Consider the following 20388-nt stretch of genomic DNA (forward strand, 5'->3'; position numbering starts at 1 on the left):
ATGGTCACACCCTCACAAGGTAAAATGACATTTGGCTTATGGTAGTTGTGCTCAAAATCAAACAAGTGCCTTGATCACTTTCGTGCATTCACAAAATCAATACATACGAAAGATTAAACATAATAATATCCAGTTAAAACAAGAAATGTCGGTCACTCACATATATACACAATGGAAAGCCACCTCACATTTATGGTAAAAAGGAAAAACTAATTGTGATTCAAGTCATGAGCAAGTTATGCAAAAAGAATGAATAGTATGAAAATTGTACAAATGAAAAGTCTCCAAAACATGCTATGCTATAGAAAGCGATAAACGAGTACATTGCCACGTACAAATTTGAACAATCATTACCGCACAATTGGCATGTTGAATTAATCAAAATTGGAGAATTATCAAATGCGACTCCAAGTAACCGGGCCAAAATTTGAGTCTAAACACAAACAAAAGAATTAAAAATAAATCGATAAAATACTATACTATAAAGCCTTGGTGTAAGTGGGAAAAAGGCGAGCCGAGTGACCCGTTAAAAAGAGGTCACTGGCCAAAAGCAACCCAGCGCGCGACGCACCCATGAGCGCGCGACGCGCGCTACACCAGAAAAACCAGACCAGTCTAAAAAGACAGATTTTCCAGTGAGCCACCACTTAACACCTACACAACTCAATTACAGAAAAACAGAAAAATAAAACCGTTGGGGTGCCTCCCAACAAGCGCTCGTTTAACGTCGTTAGCTCGACGCCTTTATTGTTTCGCGAATGGTAAGAAACTTCCTCGCGGTACGCCAATGCTTTCGCCTCAAACGCAACCTAAAGAAAATGACCTGCCCAAACACTTAATCAAAACTATACGAAACTTAAAACATAAAACCATCGCAATGCGATTAATCTCAACCAATCCCCGGCAACGGCGCCATTTTGTTGGAGCGGTAAAGCGGCAAGCAACAAAAGATTTGGAAGTATTCATCCGGGAATTATCGTGTCCACAGAGATTGGTGAGAAGAACTGCCGTTCGACTATCTCGCGTTCTAAGTTTCATGAATGGGTGCGGAAAGGTAAATGCGGGAAAAGTAAATAAAAGCAGATAAATAATCTCAATAGTCTAACAGAAATAGTTATGGAATTGCATTTCGTTCTACCCGTCGAATACTTAAATCTGAAGATCGATCGCTCGACACTCACAATACGCATCAACATCACCGGGCATCACTCGAGATGCCACATCGGTGTCCATGTCTGCAACACCGACGAAAGCTCAACCGTACTATTCACATCAGCGATTTCTCCACCGACACAAACAACACGGAGGCATTAGACTCGATACCCACTACGATTGTTAGTCCTGAATCCATGTCTGCAACCCAGAAACTAACAGTTATCATTCCTAATCAAGATCTATGGTGTCCATGTCTGCAACAACACAAATCCAGAGCATTTAAGACAAAAGATCAAGAACAACAACAATGATGATTTGTAAAGCGAATATATAAACGATCCCAAGATCCACAAATATACATACAATAAGAGTAGAAACATACATACAACACCCACCATTGAAATGAAACAAAGGGAAGAGAGAAGATGAACCGGAAAGATCTCACCGGTACAATGAAATCGAGTCAGATCCATGATCAATCCACATGACGTCGCACCCAATGGTGTTTCCTAAGCCTCTAAACTACCAAAAAAGGATCAGAGCTCAACTTGTCAAGAAGAGGTGATGAAAAACCTAAAAAATCTGTTATTAACTATTTATACAAAACTGAGTTTCGCAGTGGGCGCGACGCGCCCTACTTCAGTGCGACGCGCCCTGTATAAATTTACCAAACCGCCCTAGAGCGCGACGCGCCCAAATCCGGCGCGACGCGCCCTAACTTCTGCCAGACTAAGCTCTTCAAACTGCAAAGAGGGCGCGACGCGCCCTACAGCGCGCGAAGCGCCCTGCACCAAAACAGCAGAATTATTTCCTCAAGGCTCTCGCAGCCGTGTCTTCGACACTTTATTCCTCAAGGCTCCGAAAACGCAAGAATACCTACAAAAATACAACAAAACTATCAAACGGTATAAAAGTATATGAAAATACAAGTATTCGTAAAGTAAACGTAATTACACAAAAACGGGGGATTATTCAAACGGTATTAACAAAAAGCATTGATAAGTGCCACTATTTACATACACAAAATAACTACAATTTGGCACTTAACACTCTACGGTAACCTGGGGCAAGGGTCAGTCCAACTGGGGCAATACCCTAAGCAGAAATGCATGACTACAATGGAGGGAATGCGACATATGTCAGCCCCACACCAAAGGAAAAAAGGGTCATAGGTGATACTGTCCTCAGGAGAAGCAAAAGAGGTTCAGTCAAAGGAAACTCATGAAGTTCCGATACGACGAAAACTCACCGCTAACGATTTATTCCCGCCAGGTTTGACATGTCCAAAGAAAATTCGAGGTTGCCCTCACTTCTACAAGTTTAAGAATCTAAGGAGTGAAACAAGGTAAGTGGATCTACAAAGGAGATTATCCCTATGATCAATAGGTGTTTACCATGCTCACTATCTCAACCCTTACAACCGCTAAGTGTTACTCAAGATAAAAAGCTGTACCTTCGGATTAGCAATTCTAATGGGATGACCATGCAGGTTTTGGAGTCAATTCATTCACCCACTACCACGAGTTTTCACTCGTACACTTCTATTCTATTTCAAATTTCAAATCTAAGAGTATTAACAAACTTGAGGGAGAATGACGAATACAAATAACTAAGTCCAGCTAAACATATGCTTTCAAGGTAAGACCGAGCCGAGGATGTACAGGCATTGCTTCAATTCCCAAACAGTGGAGATATAAGGATGTTAATCCCTCGTTACCCCCTCGAGCCAGGAGTTGGAGTTTGTTTCTACTTTTCAAAAGAACCTTGATTTTAACCAGGGGCAGGGTAGATTTCAACTAACTCAATGATGTATTTTGGTTGTCAAGAGAATCAGTCAATCCAAGCATAAGGTTCAAGCATATCTTCTTCCTCGCATTCACCCAAGATTGAGGAAGCAATGGAGATAACATTCGTAACAATCCTCTTCCTCATTACACCATTCAAGATCGAGGAAGTATCAAAGGTGAAGCTTGCAAATCAAAATCAACATAGCAGTCACAACATTCAATATCCAAAGATTAATCTCAAAAGGAGTATTCAAAAGCAAAAAGGAGAAAAGCGCCCGCTAAGTCAAAATGAAAAATTCCACGAAAGAGAAAAACGACTTAGGCAAAATTTAGGGCATCCCGATGGACCAAATTCAAAAGGAATTGGTTCATGCAAAAATAAGGGATAAAAACAAAGGCGACATACCAAGGATAATCCTGTGATTGCTAAATCGTCAAAGCTTTGCATCAATGCTTGGATCTCTACAACATTTTCATCAATGCTTGGATCTCTACTAAGGCTTCTGCGTAACACCAGTACTGAAACAATACTCTTGCAAACAAAGCACATCCATTGGATTAGGCGAATTTTTAGGATCTGGAGAACATCAAGGAGAAAGGGGTGGGATAAATAAAATTTTGAGCCTTATACCCATTGTTTCTTAAAACATGAACCAGGCCAAGTTACAACATTTAAAAGTCCTAATTGAGGCAAGGTTAACTACGAAAGCATATTAAGCAGGAATTTGTTATACTGACTCCTATGTTTGTTAAAACTACTTCTAATCACTATGCTTCTTCAAGCATTCTTTTCAAAACCATCCAGTCCTAATTTATAACGGACTTCGATTTCAAAACTTGCATACGCATTCCATTGGAGCTACTTCTCAAAAAGTACAACACCATCTACGAGTATACACTTAGCATCGAGGAAATCTCGAAATGGGTTAATTAAAGGTGATCATTTCTAATAAAGACCCTGGAGTCGGGGGAACCACATCTAGGGGGTTCTCCTAAACAGGGGCAAAAATTTCAAGGAGCACAGGGGCATACAATCGAACATCCAATTAACTAGGGGCAGTCTTCCTAAGGTTCAATCGACTTGGGGCACATCTCAAAGCAATCTCAAACAGGGGCATGTCAGACATGGGAAGAATTCAAATTCAAAGGATAGAACACTATGGATAACCTTCCATGACCTGGAGATCAGGGGCACACCCTTCAATCTAAACATCGAAGCATATGACAAGGCTATTCCCTGGGGCACTTCCTTCATAAGCATCTTTCTCCATGAAATACTGGGGCAATGGATATCAAATCCGCAAGACACACAACAAAAGGGAAAAGGGCGTTCTCGCACTTTACAACATCGAACAAATCTTTCTCCTAACTACGATCTTCCAAGCTCAAACAAAACAGGTATTGGGAAATCGCGCTAGCATCACACCCCATCTTAACAAACAGACCTGCAACTCCAGCGAACTATATACGCTTTGGTTATTAATAACCTATCATTGGAGCATCATACAAATATGAACAAATCATGCATTACATACATTGGTTGATACATTACACCGTAACTCTTTATGTGGTCTTCTTTAAGACGAATCTCACGATCCTTTCTAGGAGTTTCCTCAAGCTGTCTTATGCAAGACAAATTATCACCATTTCCAAGAACCTGTTTAGGTAGTCTTCTTCAAGACATTTTTCTTCTAAGCACCTGTTTAGGTAGTCTTCTTCGAGACATTCTTGTCCTAAGTACCTTTTCAGGTAGTCCTCTTCAGGAAATTTTAAGTACCTTTTTAGGTAGTCTTCTTCAAGACAATTTGTCTTCCTTTTAGGAACCTCTTCAAGTCGTCTTCTTTAAGACATTCTACGAGCCTCTTCAGGTGGTCTTCTTTAAGACATTCTACGAGCCTCTTCAGGTGGTATACTTTAAGACATTCTACGAACCTTTTTAGGTAGTCTCTTTAGACATCTTTCAACCTCTTCAGGTGGTCTTCTGTAAGATACTCTACGAACTTTTCAAGGCGGTCTTCTTTAAGACAAACTTCAGCCCTTGCTAAGAACCTTTTCAGGTAGTCGTCTTTAAAGACATTCTCCATTCCTTGCTAAGAACTTCTTCAGGTGGTCTTCTTTAAGACAAATTTCTATCTACTCTAAGAATTTTTTCAGGTAGTCTTCTTTAAGACAAATGTTCACTTCCATTCAAAAGACCTTTTCAGGTAATCTTACAGAAGACATTGCTTCATTCCACACATTACATCAATCAACATATGCATAAGCATAAGCATTACCCCATACATCCAAACATCCAATTCAAAACTCTGGTACTAAGCTACATTGTCCACCTGCTTCCCGGTAACCTTACCGACGCCAGTAACCTTACTGAGATTTATTTTCCAATCACCTGATTGATGTTACCCGGTAACTTTACCGATGCCAGTAACCTTACTGAGATTTATTTTCCAATCACCTGATTGATGTTTTCCGGTAACCTCATCGATGATAGCAACCTTGCTGTTCGTTTCACGCATCAGCATACGTACATACGCACTAGCATATGCATATCATCTAACGCATTCACATATCACAAAAAACCCAATTTTTATTGGCCATCCAAATCATTTTCAAAGTCAGTTCCCGTCTGACTGTTACATCAAAATCCAGTTCCCGTCTGGTAGTCAGTTCCCGTCTGACTGTTACATCAAAATCCAGTTCCCGTCTGGTAGTCAGTTCCCGTCTGACTGTTACATCAAAATCCAGTTCCCGTCTGGTAGTCAGTTCCCGTCTGACTGTTACGTCAAAATCCAGTTCCCGTCTGGTAGTCAGTTCCCGTCTGACTATTACATCAAAATCCGGTTCCCGTCTGGTAGTCAGTTCCCGTATGACTGTGACAACAGCCCAGTCTCCGACCCTCGAGTCGTGAGTCTAAAAACAGGTGAATCTCTTTCATGCAGGTACACTTGTCAGAATCATGGCAGGCAATTCCTTTGGTGCAGGTGAGCTCGTCCGAACTAGGGCAAGTGATCTAAATGATGCAGGAAATTTGTCCGAACCAGGGCAAATGATCCAAATGGTGCAGGTGAATTGTCCAAACTAGGACAAATGATCCGAATGGTGCAGGTGAGCTTGCCAGAGCTATGATAAGTGATCCTATTGGTGCAGGTGAACTTGCTAGAACTATAGCAAGCAATCCTATTGGGGTCCAAACTGCGATGTAACTTGCCAGAACTATGGTAAGTGAGAGGTACAAACTGAGAGTAGCTTGCCAGAACTATGGTAAGTGAGAGGTTCACAAACTGCGAGTAGCTTACCAGCACTATGGTAAGTGAGAAGTTCACAAACTGCGAGTAGCTTACCATCACTATGGTAAGTGAGAGGTTCACAAAATGCGAAGACTTACTAGAACTATAGTAAGTGAGGGGTTCACAAACTACGAAGACTTACTAGAACTATAGTAAATGAGGGGTTCACAAACTACGAAGACTTACTAGAACTATAGTAAGTGGGGGTTCACAAACTACGGGAACTTACCAGAACTATGGTAAGTAGGGGTCCACAAACTGCGAAAACTTACCAGAACTATGGTAAGTAAGGGTTCACAAACTACGGAAACTTACTAGAACTATAGTAAGTGGGGGTTCACAAACTGCGGAAGCTTGCTGACCATAGCAAGCCAATTACACAACCAACAGAAGGTCCTCGCTATTCCTTTTCAGGAACCTTTCCAAGAAGTCTTCTTCAAGACGTATTCCATCCTTTCTAGGAGCTTTTCCAGGCATACAAGATTTTTCAAACGGTTCTTCAATTGGGTTTATCACGTTAGTCCCTCGGCAGTGATATCTTCCAAAACATCATCAACAATCAAAGGTGCTATCTTTCTTTTCAGAATTACTAACATACTTCGATTAACGTAACTAACAATCATGCATCATTTCAACTAACTCACCTCATTCATACATATTGCATATACATACACCGCTCTCATTTATTTATTTTTTTGAGAAACTCACTGCATCATGCATCGCATGCATCATACACATCGCATAAATTTCAGGTTGCCTCTTTAGGCTATGCTACAAAAAATCAACCATCTGGTTCCTTCCAAAAGGCGCGTGCTTCACACTTAGAAGAACGGTGTTCACCTTGGGTGGCATCTATAAGCCCATCTCCTGCGGAATTTCTTCCTATGCAAATTTCAGGGCATTTCAGTGTTCAATCATCTACTACCTGTGGATCATGATAGGCAGACGTGCCTATCTGACTCTTCAGGTTTAAGAAGATTGAACAGGGGCAGTTGTCATACCCCAAAATTTGCCCGATCAATTCATGCTATTTATCAGGAGTCAAAATTAAGAGTCATGGGGTTTGACATTCCTATTGTCAAACCCGCGCTCTTATGAAATATCCTGAATTAAAATAGGAGTTAGGATTGGGGAATATCTGAGCCCAAACATTTGGCCCAATCCAGTCCACCATAAGGTTTGATCGTTTGAAAGTCCATTTTAAATAATTGGCTAATTCTTGGTGCATAACCTATTTTTATCGGATTGTTAAGTATTATTAATTCTAATTACCATTGTTAACAAATTATTAATTTTAATATAAGAATTTGTTTCTTTAGTAATATTAGGATTAATAGTATTTTTCTATTTAGGTTTATTAATTTTATAATTATTGGGTTAATTGGGCAATATGCCCATTAGGTGTAAAAGAAAAAACCCTAAATTAACTAACATAAATAGAAAAAAGTTTTCTAACACCGGGGAGGGGAATTTTTATTCATTAGGGGAACATTCTCACGTTGGTGCTTAACAGATATGCCTATCACTCTCATTGTACATACTTTCACATACAGATAAGCATCACAATGGCAATCCTAAGACAATAACGCTTGCAGCAACAATCTATCATCGCCGGCGACAACCACCAAAGCACGCCCATCGCAAACGCCACCATCGGACTCCCCTTCTCACCGCCGCCGCGCTCCACCCTCTGCGGATCCACGACGGTTTCCGTCTGATCAAACGAACCAAGGCCGCGATCCTCACCTCCGCCCGAAACGCACAGAATCGGACTCCCCTGGCCATGGTGTTGAAACCTTGAATCTGTAAATTCATGCGATGAATCATATGATTTCTTTTAATATTTATTTGCTGTGCTGTATAAAAGTGAAATTCGCAGGGGTGAGGATTAGCATGGCGGAGAGGAAGAAGAAGGGGCTGCGCGCTCCTTTGTTTTTATTTGTTGTTATTCGCTCGTTTTGTACATTAAAACATAAGGTCATAAGGTGAACAACCAACGACTGTAGCCTGGGTGGTAACATGGGGCGCTTGTAACTCTTGGGATGGGGGTTCGAATCCCACCTCCTGCATATATTTTCTTCATTTTCTTTAAGTCTCCTGATCTTCAGATTTAGTGCACTGCAGCCACCCAGGCTTACCATACGCCTCTAGACATCAACCGCGGGATCATGCCAGATCCATATCTAACGCACCAGGATGGAGGCACATACCATAGACCTTCTCAAGCTTGCCACACAGGATCCGATCCAGGTTTTTTTATTTATTTTCTTTATATTTTTTTATATAACTTATATGATTATTTAATTGTAAAAAATGTTAATATAGATTTAATTTAATCAATTTATTTTAGGTTTAGAATAATAAAATAGGATTAGACTAGGGTTTAGGATTTCCTCCCGATTATCTCGATTATATCGATTTAATCTATTTTAGTATTAATTATTATCCTTATAAAATCACAATAAAAACCCTATTAAAATTGCGAGTGCATTAGGGTTTGCTCAATCCCATTAGCCATTCGGCCAAAGATATTAGGGTTCAACTTATTATTCGTTTTGACTAAATTTATTGGTCGCGATGATTAATAATCGATTAATTTAATTAATCAAATCCTATAAATTAAAATAAACATTATTTTGCTAAATGGTTTTAACCATCTTATTGGTTATGATGATTAGCATACCTTATCAATTTGTTATTATTTGTAATCGTATTAATCGGTTATGAGAGGTAACAGTATAAAAATACAAATTCATTAATAATTAAAATACTTCAATTTGCTAAAAGTGATAGTCGAATCAATCGATTAAAATTGCCAGCAATTCCTTTCTAATCTTTTAACTATGGTGATCGAATCTATTGATCATTGCGGTTAATAGTGCCATATCAAACCAGGGTTGTACGCCCAAAATCCTAAAACACTCAAAATACACTAAACCACATTACTACGAATTTTTATCCCTGCAAACATTGCGATGTTCACAACTACGATAAGGTAATCCAAAATACCTTCGAACTTCGCATTTCAAGACAATTTCAAATCAACTTCAAACCATTCAAATCAAATTCTAAGGCGTACAATCCTGCCCGAACTACGTAGACTCTGATCCTCCATAAGGAGGTACGTAGGCACTTGGCAACAAGGCGAGTCCCCTTCCCTAAAATCTCAATTTTCCCCTTATTCATTTCCTTACCTATAAACTTCGATAATTTTTGCCACAAACCTTTACCTTAGATTCAAAGCCAATAGGAAAGGGTTGAGGGTGCCTAACACCTTCCCTCGACCTGAATATAGTATCTTACCCTGATCTCTTGACTGCATAGGTTTCCTATTCGCCTTGGTAGAATAGGTGGCGACTCTCTAAGCTCTAAATTTTAGGCAGGTTGCTACACATATCTGAAACTAGTTAGAGGGGATTTTGGATATGCACTTGAGAACAACCATTTTTGTAGAGCTTCTACTTCTTTCCTTAACTCATCCAAAATTTATTTTTTAACATCCAAACACCAACATATACAATTTTATTTATTATAACTAACTTAAAAATCAATTTTAGCAATGAATTAAAAATTTTGAAAACTTACACAATGTTGGAGTTTTGAAAGAGCTTTGAAGATGACTTGAAATGAGTTGAGGATTCTTCAAAGGAGCTTTTGTGTCTTCAATTAGTGGATTATTACTTAAAATAAGGAAAAATGCAATTTTTGAGAAGAAATGAGTTTTGGGTGTTTTTGAATACAAATGAAGAGTGGGGGAAGGGTCTGTTAGCGCTGGACTAAAAGGAGTGACTTCGGAAATGCATCTCCGAATTCACTTTTTTTCCAAAAAAAAAGGTGACTTCGCATATACATCTCCGAAGACACATTTTTTTCAAAAAAAAAAGATAGACTTCGAAGATGCATATACGAAATCTCTTTTTATTTTTATAGAAAAAATATGCATTCGAATGTGCATATCCGTAATATTGGAGTATTTTGGAGTTTGCATAAGTGTTTTATAAGAAGGTGTTTGAGTGGACAAAGAGATTCTCTACATGTTATCATACACGAAAGTAAAGAGTCCAAAATCAATACATACCACTACACCATTTACATGCTTTACATACCATTACTTCATGTATAAAAGTCAAAGGTAAAACACAAATGGAATAAGATAAAATACCATCCAAGCACCATGCCATCATCATTTTCATCATCACCTCATGCCATGCTGAAAATTCACACGATTTCCCTCCCTCCTTGAAACTCACTTTCATCACCTTGAATCACACTTTTTGCACTCACCTCTAATCACCTCACACGCTCATAAATCACACCTCACATGCTAATTCCAATATATAAATACAATCATAATTCACAATAAATGGAACATAAATGTTATTCTTACACCAAGTCACACACCTATACCGTATGTACGGACGGTACTGTTCATGTACGGGCGACATTGTTCATGTACGGACGACTACTATTTATGTACGGGCTAATACTATTCATGTACGGACGTTTATTTTTAATACTTGGATATGCATTAACCAACTTCATTACTGCATTAACCAAGTTTTTAAATTGCATTAACCAAATTTGATGACTGCTAAAAATTATTTTTAATACCTGGATGTTGCATTAACCAACTTTATTACGGCATTAACCAAGTTTGGTGACAGCTAAAAATTATTTTAAATACCTGGATGTTGCATTAACCAACTTCATTACTGCATTAACCAAGTTTTTACACAGCATTAACCAAATTTGGTGACTACTGTAAAGTACTGTTCATGAATAGTAACGTGAACAGTCCTGTACGTACATGAATAGTAGTTGTTCGTACATGATTAGTGTCGTCCGTACATGAACAGTATCGTCCATACATATGGTGTAAGTGTATGGCTTGGTGTAAGAATAGAATTTCTGTAAATGGAATGAGGAAGTACACGAAAAATAAGCTATCGACACCTTGAGACACTCTTACAAAAATCATAAAACCATCACCACCCTTTTTTACTCATCATCTTCAACCTTTACCTCCATTCACCTTCTTCTCTTCAAACTTCTATTCAAAACAATCATCCAACAACAACAACCAATAACACTATTCAGAAAAAGAAAAATGGAAAACATAAGATGAAGATGAAACTCACGTCACAATATTCGTTAATCATCACTATATCACACACCAAACAACAACCAAAACCTGTAAAACAAAAAAAAAGTAAGAGCAGATAAAAACTAAAAGAAGAATAGAACTCAAGAAACCCTGCCGTGCCACCACTACTCACGCCTCGAAAATTAGACCACCGCTCGGACGAGCCACTATTGTCGAAATCATAGTTGTCGTAGGAAACCGTTGAAGCAACCGTCTCCGCTGCCAATGAATCTCACATTAATCACCCCTTAAACATCAATTCTCCTATCCGTTTTCATCATTGGTAGAATACCTTTTCCCTATTTTTATTTTTCGGTTTTACTTTGCTTTAGATTTGAAATTTCTTGTTTGTGAAGTTCGTTTTTGGTGAGTGAGGAAGAATCGAGTGATGCTTTGTTAAAGAGACAATGAGAGATTGATTAATAGAGTGATGTTTTACTTATGCTTGAACCAAGATCAATCATTGCTTTTCGAACATTTATGTTTCCTATGGTGACAGGTATATTTTTGGAAGATCCTAAAGTCCCACATTGGTTGGAGATAGAGCATTGAAAGAGTTTATATAGAGTGACACTACTCATTCTAATATAGTATCAGAGCCTATCAATCAGACCATGGGCCGCCCACTGTTAATATTCAAGCACCAAGCCCAAAAATAATACTAGGCGTGAAGGGCGTATTAGGAAGATCTAAAGTCCCACATTGGTTGGAGATAGAGCAATTTTGAAAGAGTTTATATAGAGTGACACTCCTCACCTTACCAGCCCGTTTTGTAAGGATGAGTTAGGTCAAACTCTAATAAGGTAACGTAACTCTCCCATGATATTTTTCTTTTTGCGAAATGATTCTCTGAATAATTGCACTATAACTCGCTTCCAAGTGATCATGGTTTCTTCACCCGCATACCTCTTTTTCTTCGCGAGAATCTCCTTCACGAACTTAGCATATGTTGGCATATGTTCAAGTGCTTTAGAAAATGGAATATTTTTCTGTAATCGCTTGAGTATATCCAAAAATCTAGCAAACTTCCTCTATTTGTCTTTATTGGTAGGAGCACGCGGATACAGTAAATGTTACACTGGCGAATTCGTCATCTTTCCTTTCACATCTCTAACTTTCTCAGTCTTTGTCTTCTGCTCATCATTCACTTTTTTCTCATTCTCTTATTTTTCTTTATTTTTATTTTTAACTAATTCTTCCTCATTATTTTTTTCTTCAGCTTCCTTCTCGCTTTCTTTCCCGCTATTGTTTTTCTTTTGAATCAATAACAACTCTTTCAGTTTCTAAATTCTCATCAACTCCTATTTCAATCACTTTCCCACTCCTGGTTGTTATTGATTTGCAATTCTCCTTTGAATTGGTTGGCAATAAACATTCCTCCTTGTTGTTAAGCAAGCTGCTTCGCGATTTGCCCCACTCGCGCGTCAAGATTCTTGATTGACGCATCGCATCTGTATTTTTCTAATTAGCAATGGATAGCTGCATAAGCTAATTCAAGATATCTTTCAATTCAGAGGTACTACCTTATTGAGGCTGATTTTGGTGTAACTTCTTTCTAGATCATAAATTATATTAGAGCATGGTGGCCAAATGCTTCATGTTTATGGAAATAAAGAAAAATCAAATGAGAAGGAGAATGTTGGATTATTGCAAAAGAAAAAGACTCATATTAATTATATTTATTTTGAAATTATGATAAGAAATGAGAATGAATGATGTTTATATTAAAAATAAATGAAACAAAAAAAAGTTTATATTAAAGAAAATTTCTTCACTCACCTCCTAACCTTCCTGCCCACTAGTGGTGAATTTACCACACTACCCCTTGTTTCGGAAGTTCATTTCCGAAAAGATATTTTTTTTGTAAAAAAAAGTGTTTTCGAAAATGTATCTCCGAAAACGTGTTTTTTTAAATATAAAATATTGATTTCGGAGATGCATCTCCGAAATAAAGTTACTTTTCAGAAATACGATAAACAAATAAATTTATTGCTAAGCATATTTATATTTTTTCATTTTATAAAATTCAAATATTTATACATAAATGAATGGATATTTTTTAGAAAAATAAAAGAAACATGCAATTAAATTTATTGTCATTTTTTTAGAAAATTTTCAAATGAAACGATATTTTTAAGAAAACAAAAGAAAAATAATAATGGTGGTCAAATGCAATTAAATTTATCGTCACTTTTTAGAAATTTGTCCTTTAAATAAACAAAATTCTTAATTAGATTATTTCGTCAGATTTTTACTAAAATTAAAAAAAATTCAAAACAATAAAAATTAAAATCTTACCTATATTATTTTAGAAATTTTATTAATTGGTTAGACCAAATTGAGGTAAATAAAATGTAGACCACTTATAAATATCCAGTAATGTAGATAGTGTTTTCCTCACAAAAAAACATATTTTCGATAAGAATTTTCATCATCCTTTCTCTCTCAAAATCTAAACTAGATTCTTATAAAAATATCTAGAAGTAGTCCTTAGGGTTTAAAAATTGACTCAAACCATCCTCTTTTATTATTAAAGAAAATACGAATACAATTATGGAAGTGATTGTTATCGAGATTCCTCCGGGAAGAGATGTTGTGGAGTATCTCATTAATTTTGCTCAATCCCAACAAGCTGGAATCACAGTGTTGAGTGGTTCTGGTCTTGTCTCTGATGTTACCATTCTCCTTCCGATAACACGTGCCATTAGTTTTCCCGTTGAAGGACCATTTAACATGATATCTCTTTCGGAAACTTATGTAAATCCCAATATTGGTCAGGCTTCTCCCTCGTTGTTGAGTATTGCTTCTTCACATTCATATTTTTCCATTTCTGTCTCCAACAACGACAATGGAAAGGTTTTTGGTGGAATTGTTGAAGGAAAGATTATGGCTGCAGGTACTGTTAAGATTACTGCTGCTCTTATTAAAAATCCTAAATTTCATAGGTTGGACAATATCGTTGGAAGTCCTGCAAGATGATAGGTTGCTCATAATTAATAGTGATCAATTTTGAACTTGAGTCCAAAAGCTTTACCAACACCAATAATTAATTATTGACTAGTTTAAAAAATCTTGTTTTTCTATTTTGTTTTCTATTTCTTTTTAACATTGAATAAAGTGAGTTTAATATCATGTTCTTGTTGTTCCTTAGTTTTTTTATTTAATCTATGGTTCGATTGATTGTCATGTCAAAGTTATAAACTTTTAGGAGGATTGAATGGTGAAATACATTTTACGATATGATGATTAATACTTTTAAAGTACATTGAATTTTTTGTTGTTAATTTTTTTTTTTTTGATAAAACAAATGCTACAATGTGAATATAAAAAATGTATAGTTTCTGAAGAGGACAAAATATTATTTGGTGTCATTTTAGTCTAGATCATAAATTATAATAGAACATGGTGGCCAAATGCTGCATGTTTATGGCGATAGAGAAAAATCAAATGAGAATCAAAGTGCATTGCTTGCTTAAAGAATTTTCTCTTCAAAAACTCTTAACTTCCTAATCCTATTTTTTCTTGATAAACTTTTGTTGTGATTCTCTTACCGCTATGATGGCTAGCTTAAATTTTGTTCTCAAATTAAGAATCTCTAATGTTTAATCATTTAAGTTTAATTGATCAATCACACATCACATGAGATAGAAATACGTCAAGGTAGCTCCGATCATAACTAAAGCTTAACTATCTAGTTTGTAGAATGAATTAGCACTTTCCTTGCAAACAAAAAGTTAATAAGGGTCAGAAATTATAAACTAAAAATTACTAATTATTCGAATGGTCTTAAATGCACCTTCACTAAAATAAGACTTGATAGATCTATTTGTAATTGAATTAAGATTGATGCATGGAATAACATTTCTTTGCTTCACTCTCACTAAAATAAATTGTTTGAGGGTTGTGTCCTCTTATTTTTTCTCTTGTCGTATTTTTGGGTTGTAGCATCGCTAGTGCTTTTTATTGAAGCCCTTTTGCTTAAAAAAAATAAAAATCAATGATAGAATTTATGGACCATAACCCTAGATTATGTTTATCTATTAAATTTCTTAAAATGTGTGATTCTCATCAAAATTTTATTGAGGTTGTTAAGAAATTTAGGAAAATGAAATTTTATGGTTTTCCAATGTTTTCACTTAATAGAAAGTTTAAAAGGTATAAATGTTTGAATAAAAATAGTTTAGGTAATATTAATTCGAAAGTGCGTGATAGTTCTTTTATTCCGGATCAAATTCAAAATACCATTCTGGTTGTTGGTTAGGACCTTGACCAAAATCTCAAATTTAAAGAAGAGTTTTGGAGACAAAATTCAAAACTTTATGGCACACAAAGAAATATAACAAAAGGTGAATAAAATTATAAACAAAATTTCAAAGATGACCAAGGTTGGTCAAATTAACAAAAATATTTCATATATTATCTAGGATGACATTTTTATTGATGATCCAATCGAATGTGAAAGTAAATTTGTCAATTATTTTAATTTATGTTTAATGTTAAAAAATTGTTAAAATAATGAGTTGATTGACAATTTTTTTTTATGTGAAAGAAATTTTCATTAACGAGAAAGACTCGAAACAGACGTCGGTGGGTTCCCATCAGAAAGACCCCTTAATTAGGTTCTAGACCCTAACATCTTACCCCACTTGACTAAGTTATGGGCATTAATATTACAATCTCTAGAAACAAAAACCACAGAGGAAAAATTAAAATTACCAAGCAGATCCCCATAGTCCGAGGCCACCGATTCAATAACCGTATAATCTTTAATTCCATTAATACAATCCACAACCTCAAGAGTATCTGATTGAACCACAAAACTATCCATCATCATCCTCTTAGCCAGCGACAGCCCCCAACGAATCTCCAAAACCTCCACAATGGCCAACTCCACCGTGATGAATTTTCTACTACAGGCAGCCAAGGAAATAACATTATACTGATTTTTAATAACACAACCAAAAGATGCAATTCCTTCCTCGAAAACATCGACATCAACCTGGAAGAATTGTATTACCAAAGGATTCTTGTCATCATTACCAGTGTCCAACACCAATCTGCCCTTCCTTGACACACTTTCGCTAAAATCATCCACCCAATCCAGCGCCTCCGTCGCGGTTTCCACAGGCCAAGCCTTTTTATGCTTGTACAACAAGTCGTTTCTGGCCTGCCAGATTTTATGAAGCAAAGAGCAATTAATACGTAAACTTTCATTGTATTCACCAACAATCATACTCCACAATAAAGAGTACAACATGTATATTTCAATCAATCTAATTACACCTGACACAGACATGCCCCATTACACCCCTGAGTTCCCTATTTTGAGTGATATTTTGGAATTCTACTGATGCTAGTTATATCGCATTGTGTTTTAGACGTTGTGCTTGTATCCTGTTGTTAATTCTCTGAGGGCAAATTAATGGTCCTAAAATTGAGACATTATCCTTGAGTATTGGAATGGTTATTCGTAGATTCTATTCAACATGGCCAAAATTCGTAGCTCCTTGGTTCTCCTGCCAAGGTTAAGTAGAAAGTCGAATTCCACTTCAAAATGAAGCCGATGAGCTTCGAACTCCGGTTTGTATAAAACCACGCAAGTATAAAAAAGTTAAAACTTCCTTGTAGAGTTGAATAGACCCATAAGATAGGGAAATCCACTATGATTAGTATCTCACCCACTACAACAAAAATGAGCTTAGACAAAGAGGAAAAACTGTAGTTGTATATAGAAAAACCGCGGACAAACCGTTTAGACTACGGTTTTCACGACGTGGAGTATGCCGTCGTTGCCTATTCCTTCAGGTGACAGTTTTATCACTTTCGCCCATAGATAACTATAACCGCCCTCTAAAATATGTGAATAAACAACGGTTCTATAAAGTTGTTTCCAATGACAGTTTTTGAAGGCTACGTGCAATAAGTGTTGCCTATTCCTTAGGCTGTTGCTTTTTATATTGGTCAAAATCATTGGGTTTTTAATTTAAACCACATGTGTGAAATGTTGCCTAAACTTGAAGACAAAGTATCATCATTTTGTATATTTGTAAGCCCCGATCGTAAATTATTGACAATTATACAATTTAAATAAAATCAACTATATTATATTACTTATTACGAATCTCTTTTTATTCATTACACATAGAAAATCGTGGCAGTTAAACTTCTAGGCTACGGTTTTTGAGCCATAAGCTAATTTTTTGTTGCCTAAAGTCTAAAATGCATGAGGTACCTTAGGTTATTGTTTATCTTTTTCAGAAAGTTCGAGGCAAGATAAGGGAAAAGGTAAAGTAACTTTAAGGCCTGGTGTAAATGATGTTTCTCTTGTGTATCCGCTGCAACACTCTTAATATTTTATGGACATTTATAGCTCATGTACCATACTTTGTATTATAATTTATTATGGAACATGACTATCCTTCCCGTTTAGGAATTTGTTATATATCACTACCAACTAACTTTTATGTATGATATGACATTATTCTAGATATATGTTATGTGTGAGTGTTACAAATTCATTGAGAATTTATAGAGATATGAAGAAATGTTCACTTTCAGTGGTGTGGACTGAAATTTGAGGGAGATACAAATAATTCTGAGAATTTATAGAGAAATGAAAAAAATGTTTACTTTTAGTGCACTAGTGCAGAAAGTACTTTTTATATCGGGCGAAAAGTACTTTTTAATCGGGTCTGGACCCGATGTAAAGCCAGACGATGTAATAATTCAGAGACATTTTACATCGGGCCAAAGTCTAATGTGAAAAATTAACATACCACGTGGTGTGTGCTGAAATTTTAGGGAGAGGAAGAGGCTATGTCTCTTTGATTATAGAGGGAAAATGACATCGAAAAAAACTTCTCATGAATGTTAATTTTACATGTATTTATAGGATTTTTAGGGATTTGTTAGTCCCTTTCTAAATTTGTGTTCCCAATATTTTCACGTCTTTATGTTTCAACTTATGTGTCCCTATCTTCTGAATCTCTGCATGCAATTCTCATTTTAGTCCTATAGCTGACTTTTATAAATTGTATTAAAGAAACAAAACAAATCTTAATGTAAGGAAATGAATATTTCTACTTCAAAACTTTAGTAGCTTATGGATCTACTTTCTAAGAGTACTTTGGGTAAGCCATACTTGTGTTCTTCTCCTATTCATTATTTTGATCATTTTTAATTAAATGTATATTGTTGCTTCTTCTTTTTTTTCTTACAAAACTAATGCTGTCATGTGAATATCAAAATTGCTTGGTTTCACAAGGGACATAATATTATTTGCTATCATTTAAATCTAGATCAAAAATTATATTAGAACATGGTGGCCAAATGCTGATGATAATCGCAAAAATGATAAATAAATGAGAAAGCAAATATTGGATTATTGCAAAAGAAAAAGATTCTTAACCTTAACTTTTTTTTATAATTTTTTTTCAAATTGTGATAAAAAAAATAGAATGAATGATATTTATATTCAAAATAAATATTTTTTGTTTTTTTTGTTTTTGGCCTATTAAGAAGTTAACTATTAGAAAAAATAAAATACAATATATAAATTTATTGCGAATTATAGTTTTATGTATTTTAAATTATATATTTATGCTAAAATGAACGATATGTTTGATTTTTTTTCAAAAGGAAATAAAAGTAAAATAATAATGGTGGTCAAATACAATTAAATTAAATTTATTGTTATTTTAATTTTTTGAAATTTGACCTTTAAATAAACAAAACTCTTAATTTGATTATTTTGTGAGATTTTTACTAAAGTTGAAAAAAATTTAAAACAATAAAAATCAAGATTATACCTAAATTTTTATAGAAATTTTTTTAATGGCTTAGACTAAATTTGAGTACTACATACACCATTATAAATACTCTATTATGTTCACAGTGTCTTCCTCACAAGAAACATCAAAAAAATCTAGAAGTGGTCCTCGTGTTAAAAAATTAGATTCAAACCCTTTTTATTATTAAAGAAAATACAAAAGGCTTATGGAACTAATTGATATCGAGATTTCTCCCGGAAGAGATGTTGTAGAGAGTCTCATTAATTTGGCTCAATCTCAACAAGCTGGAATCACCGTGTTGAGTGGTTCTGGTCTTGTATCCGATGTTACCATTCTCCTTCCAGAAGCACGTGTCATCGATTTTCCTCTTGAAGGACAGTTTAATATGATATCTCTTAAGGGAACTTACTTAAATCCTAATATTGATCAGCCTTCTCCCTCATTGATGCGTATTGCCTCATCAAATGCAAATTTTTCCATTTTTGTCTCTAGCGGCAACCAAGGACAAGTTTTTGGTGGAAAAGTTAAAGGAAAGATTATGGCCGCAAGCGCTGTTAAGATTACTGCAGCTCTTTGTAGTGTATGGATAAAATAGAGATTAATATAGAGGAAATGGTACTGTAAAACTGCTATTAAAATCAATGCAACAGTACAACTTTAAATGAGAAATATGGCTAAGCCATTTGCAGTAACAATATAGAGGAATATAATGAAAGATAGAAAAGCATAGAAGCTTGGAGAGAGAAGAGAGTCAGGTTTTCCACCACTAATTTCCTCCTCATCATTGCCAATGATTGATCTATTTAACAAAGTGCTCAGTGTATTTTCTGTTAGGAATCTTGGGCCTCATTCCACGTCTTGGCTCCTCACAATAGGGATCAATTGCCATCTGTCCTTTCTCATCATGTGACTTATTGACTGCAATGACTCTTTTGTCCCTCTCATTCATAACATTACCCTCCCCATTAAAACTAACCTTGTCCTCAAGGTTACAGTTTGGGTAATTGTTGGAAAATTCCTGCCAGTTTTCCCATGTTGCTTCAGCGGTAGATAAACCAGACCATTTCACCAAAACTTGTGAAACTTCCTTACCATTTATCAATAATTTCCTAGATTGTAGGATGTCTTCTGGTTGTAGGATAGGTCCTGTTTCAGTGGTCAATAGAGGTAAGGGCATGTATTGAATCGAGTGATCTCCCTTGCATGCTTTCAAATTGACAATGTGG

General features: G+C 35.8%; 2 protein-coding genes across 2 annotated transcripts; both read left to right on the forward strand.

Annotated features, from left to right (window-relative positions):
- The first annotated feature begins 13925 nt into the window (after positions 1-13925).
- On the forward strand, positions 13926-14351 carry LOC131619718 (AT-hook motif nuclear-localized protein 28-like). Its single transcript, XM_058890784.1, has one exon. It carries the CDS (start codon positions 13926-13928, stop codon positions 14349-14351), a length of 426 nt encoding a protein of 141 aa, XP_058746767.1.
- Positions 14352-19367: 5016 nt separating this feature from the next.
- On the forward strand, positions 19368-19757 carry LOC131619719 (AT-hook motif nuclear-localized protein 21-like). The gene has a single exon (XM_058890786.1). It carries the CDS (start codon positions 19368-19370, stop codon positions 19755-19757), a length of 390 nt encoding a protein of 129 aa, XP_058746769.1.
- Positions 19758-20388: the final 631 nt, after the last annotated feature.

Source organism: Vicia villosa, linkage group LG7 (genome assembly GCF_029867415.1).
Source record: "Vicia villosa cultivar HV-30 ecotype Madison, WI linkage group LG7, Vvil1.0, whole genome shotgun sequence".
In the NCBI taxonomy this organism is placed as follows: Eukaryota; Viridiplantae; Streptophyta; class Magnoliopsida; order Fabales; family Fabaceae; genus Vicia; species Vicia villosa.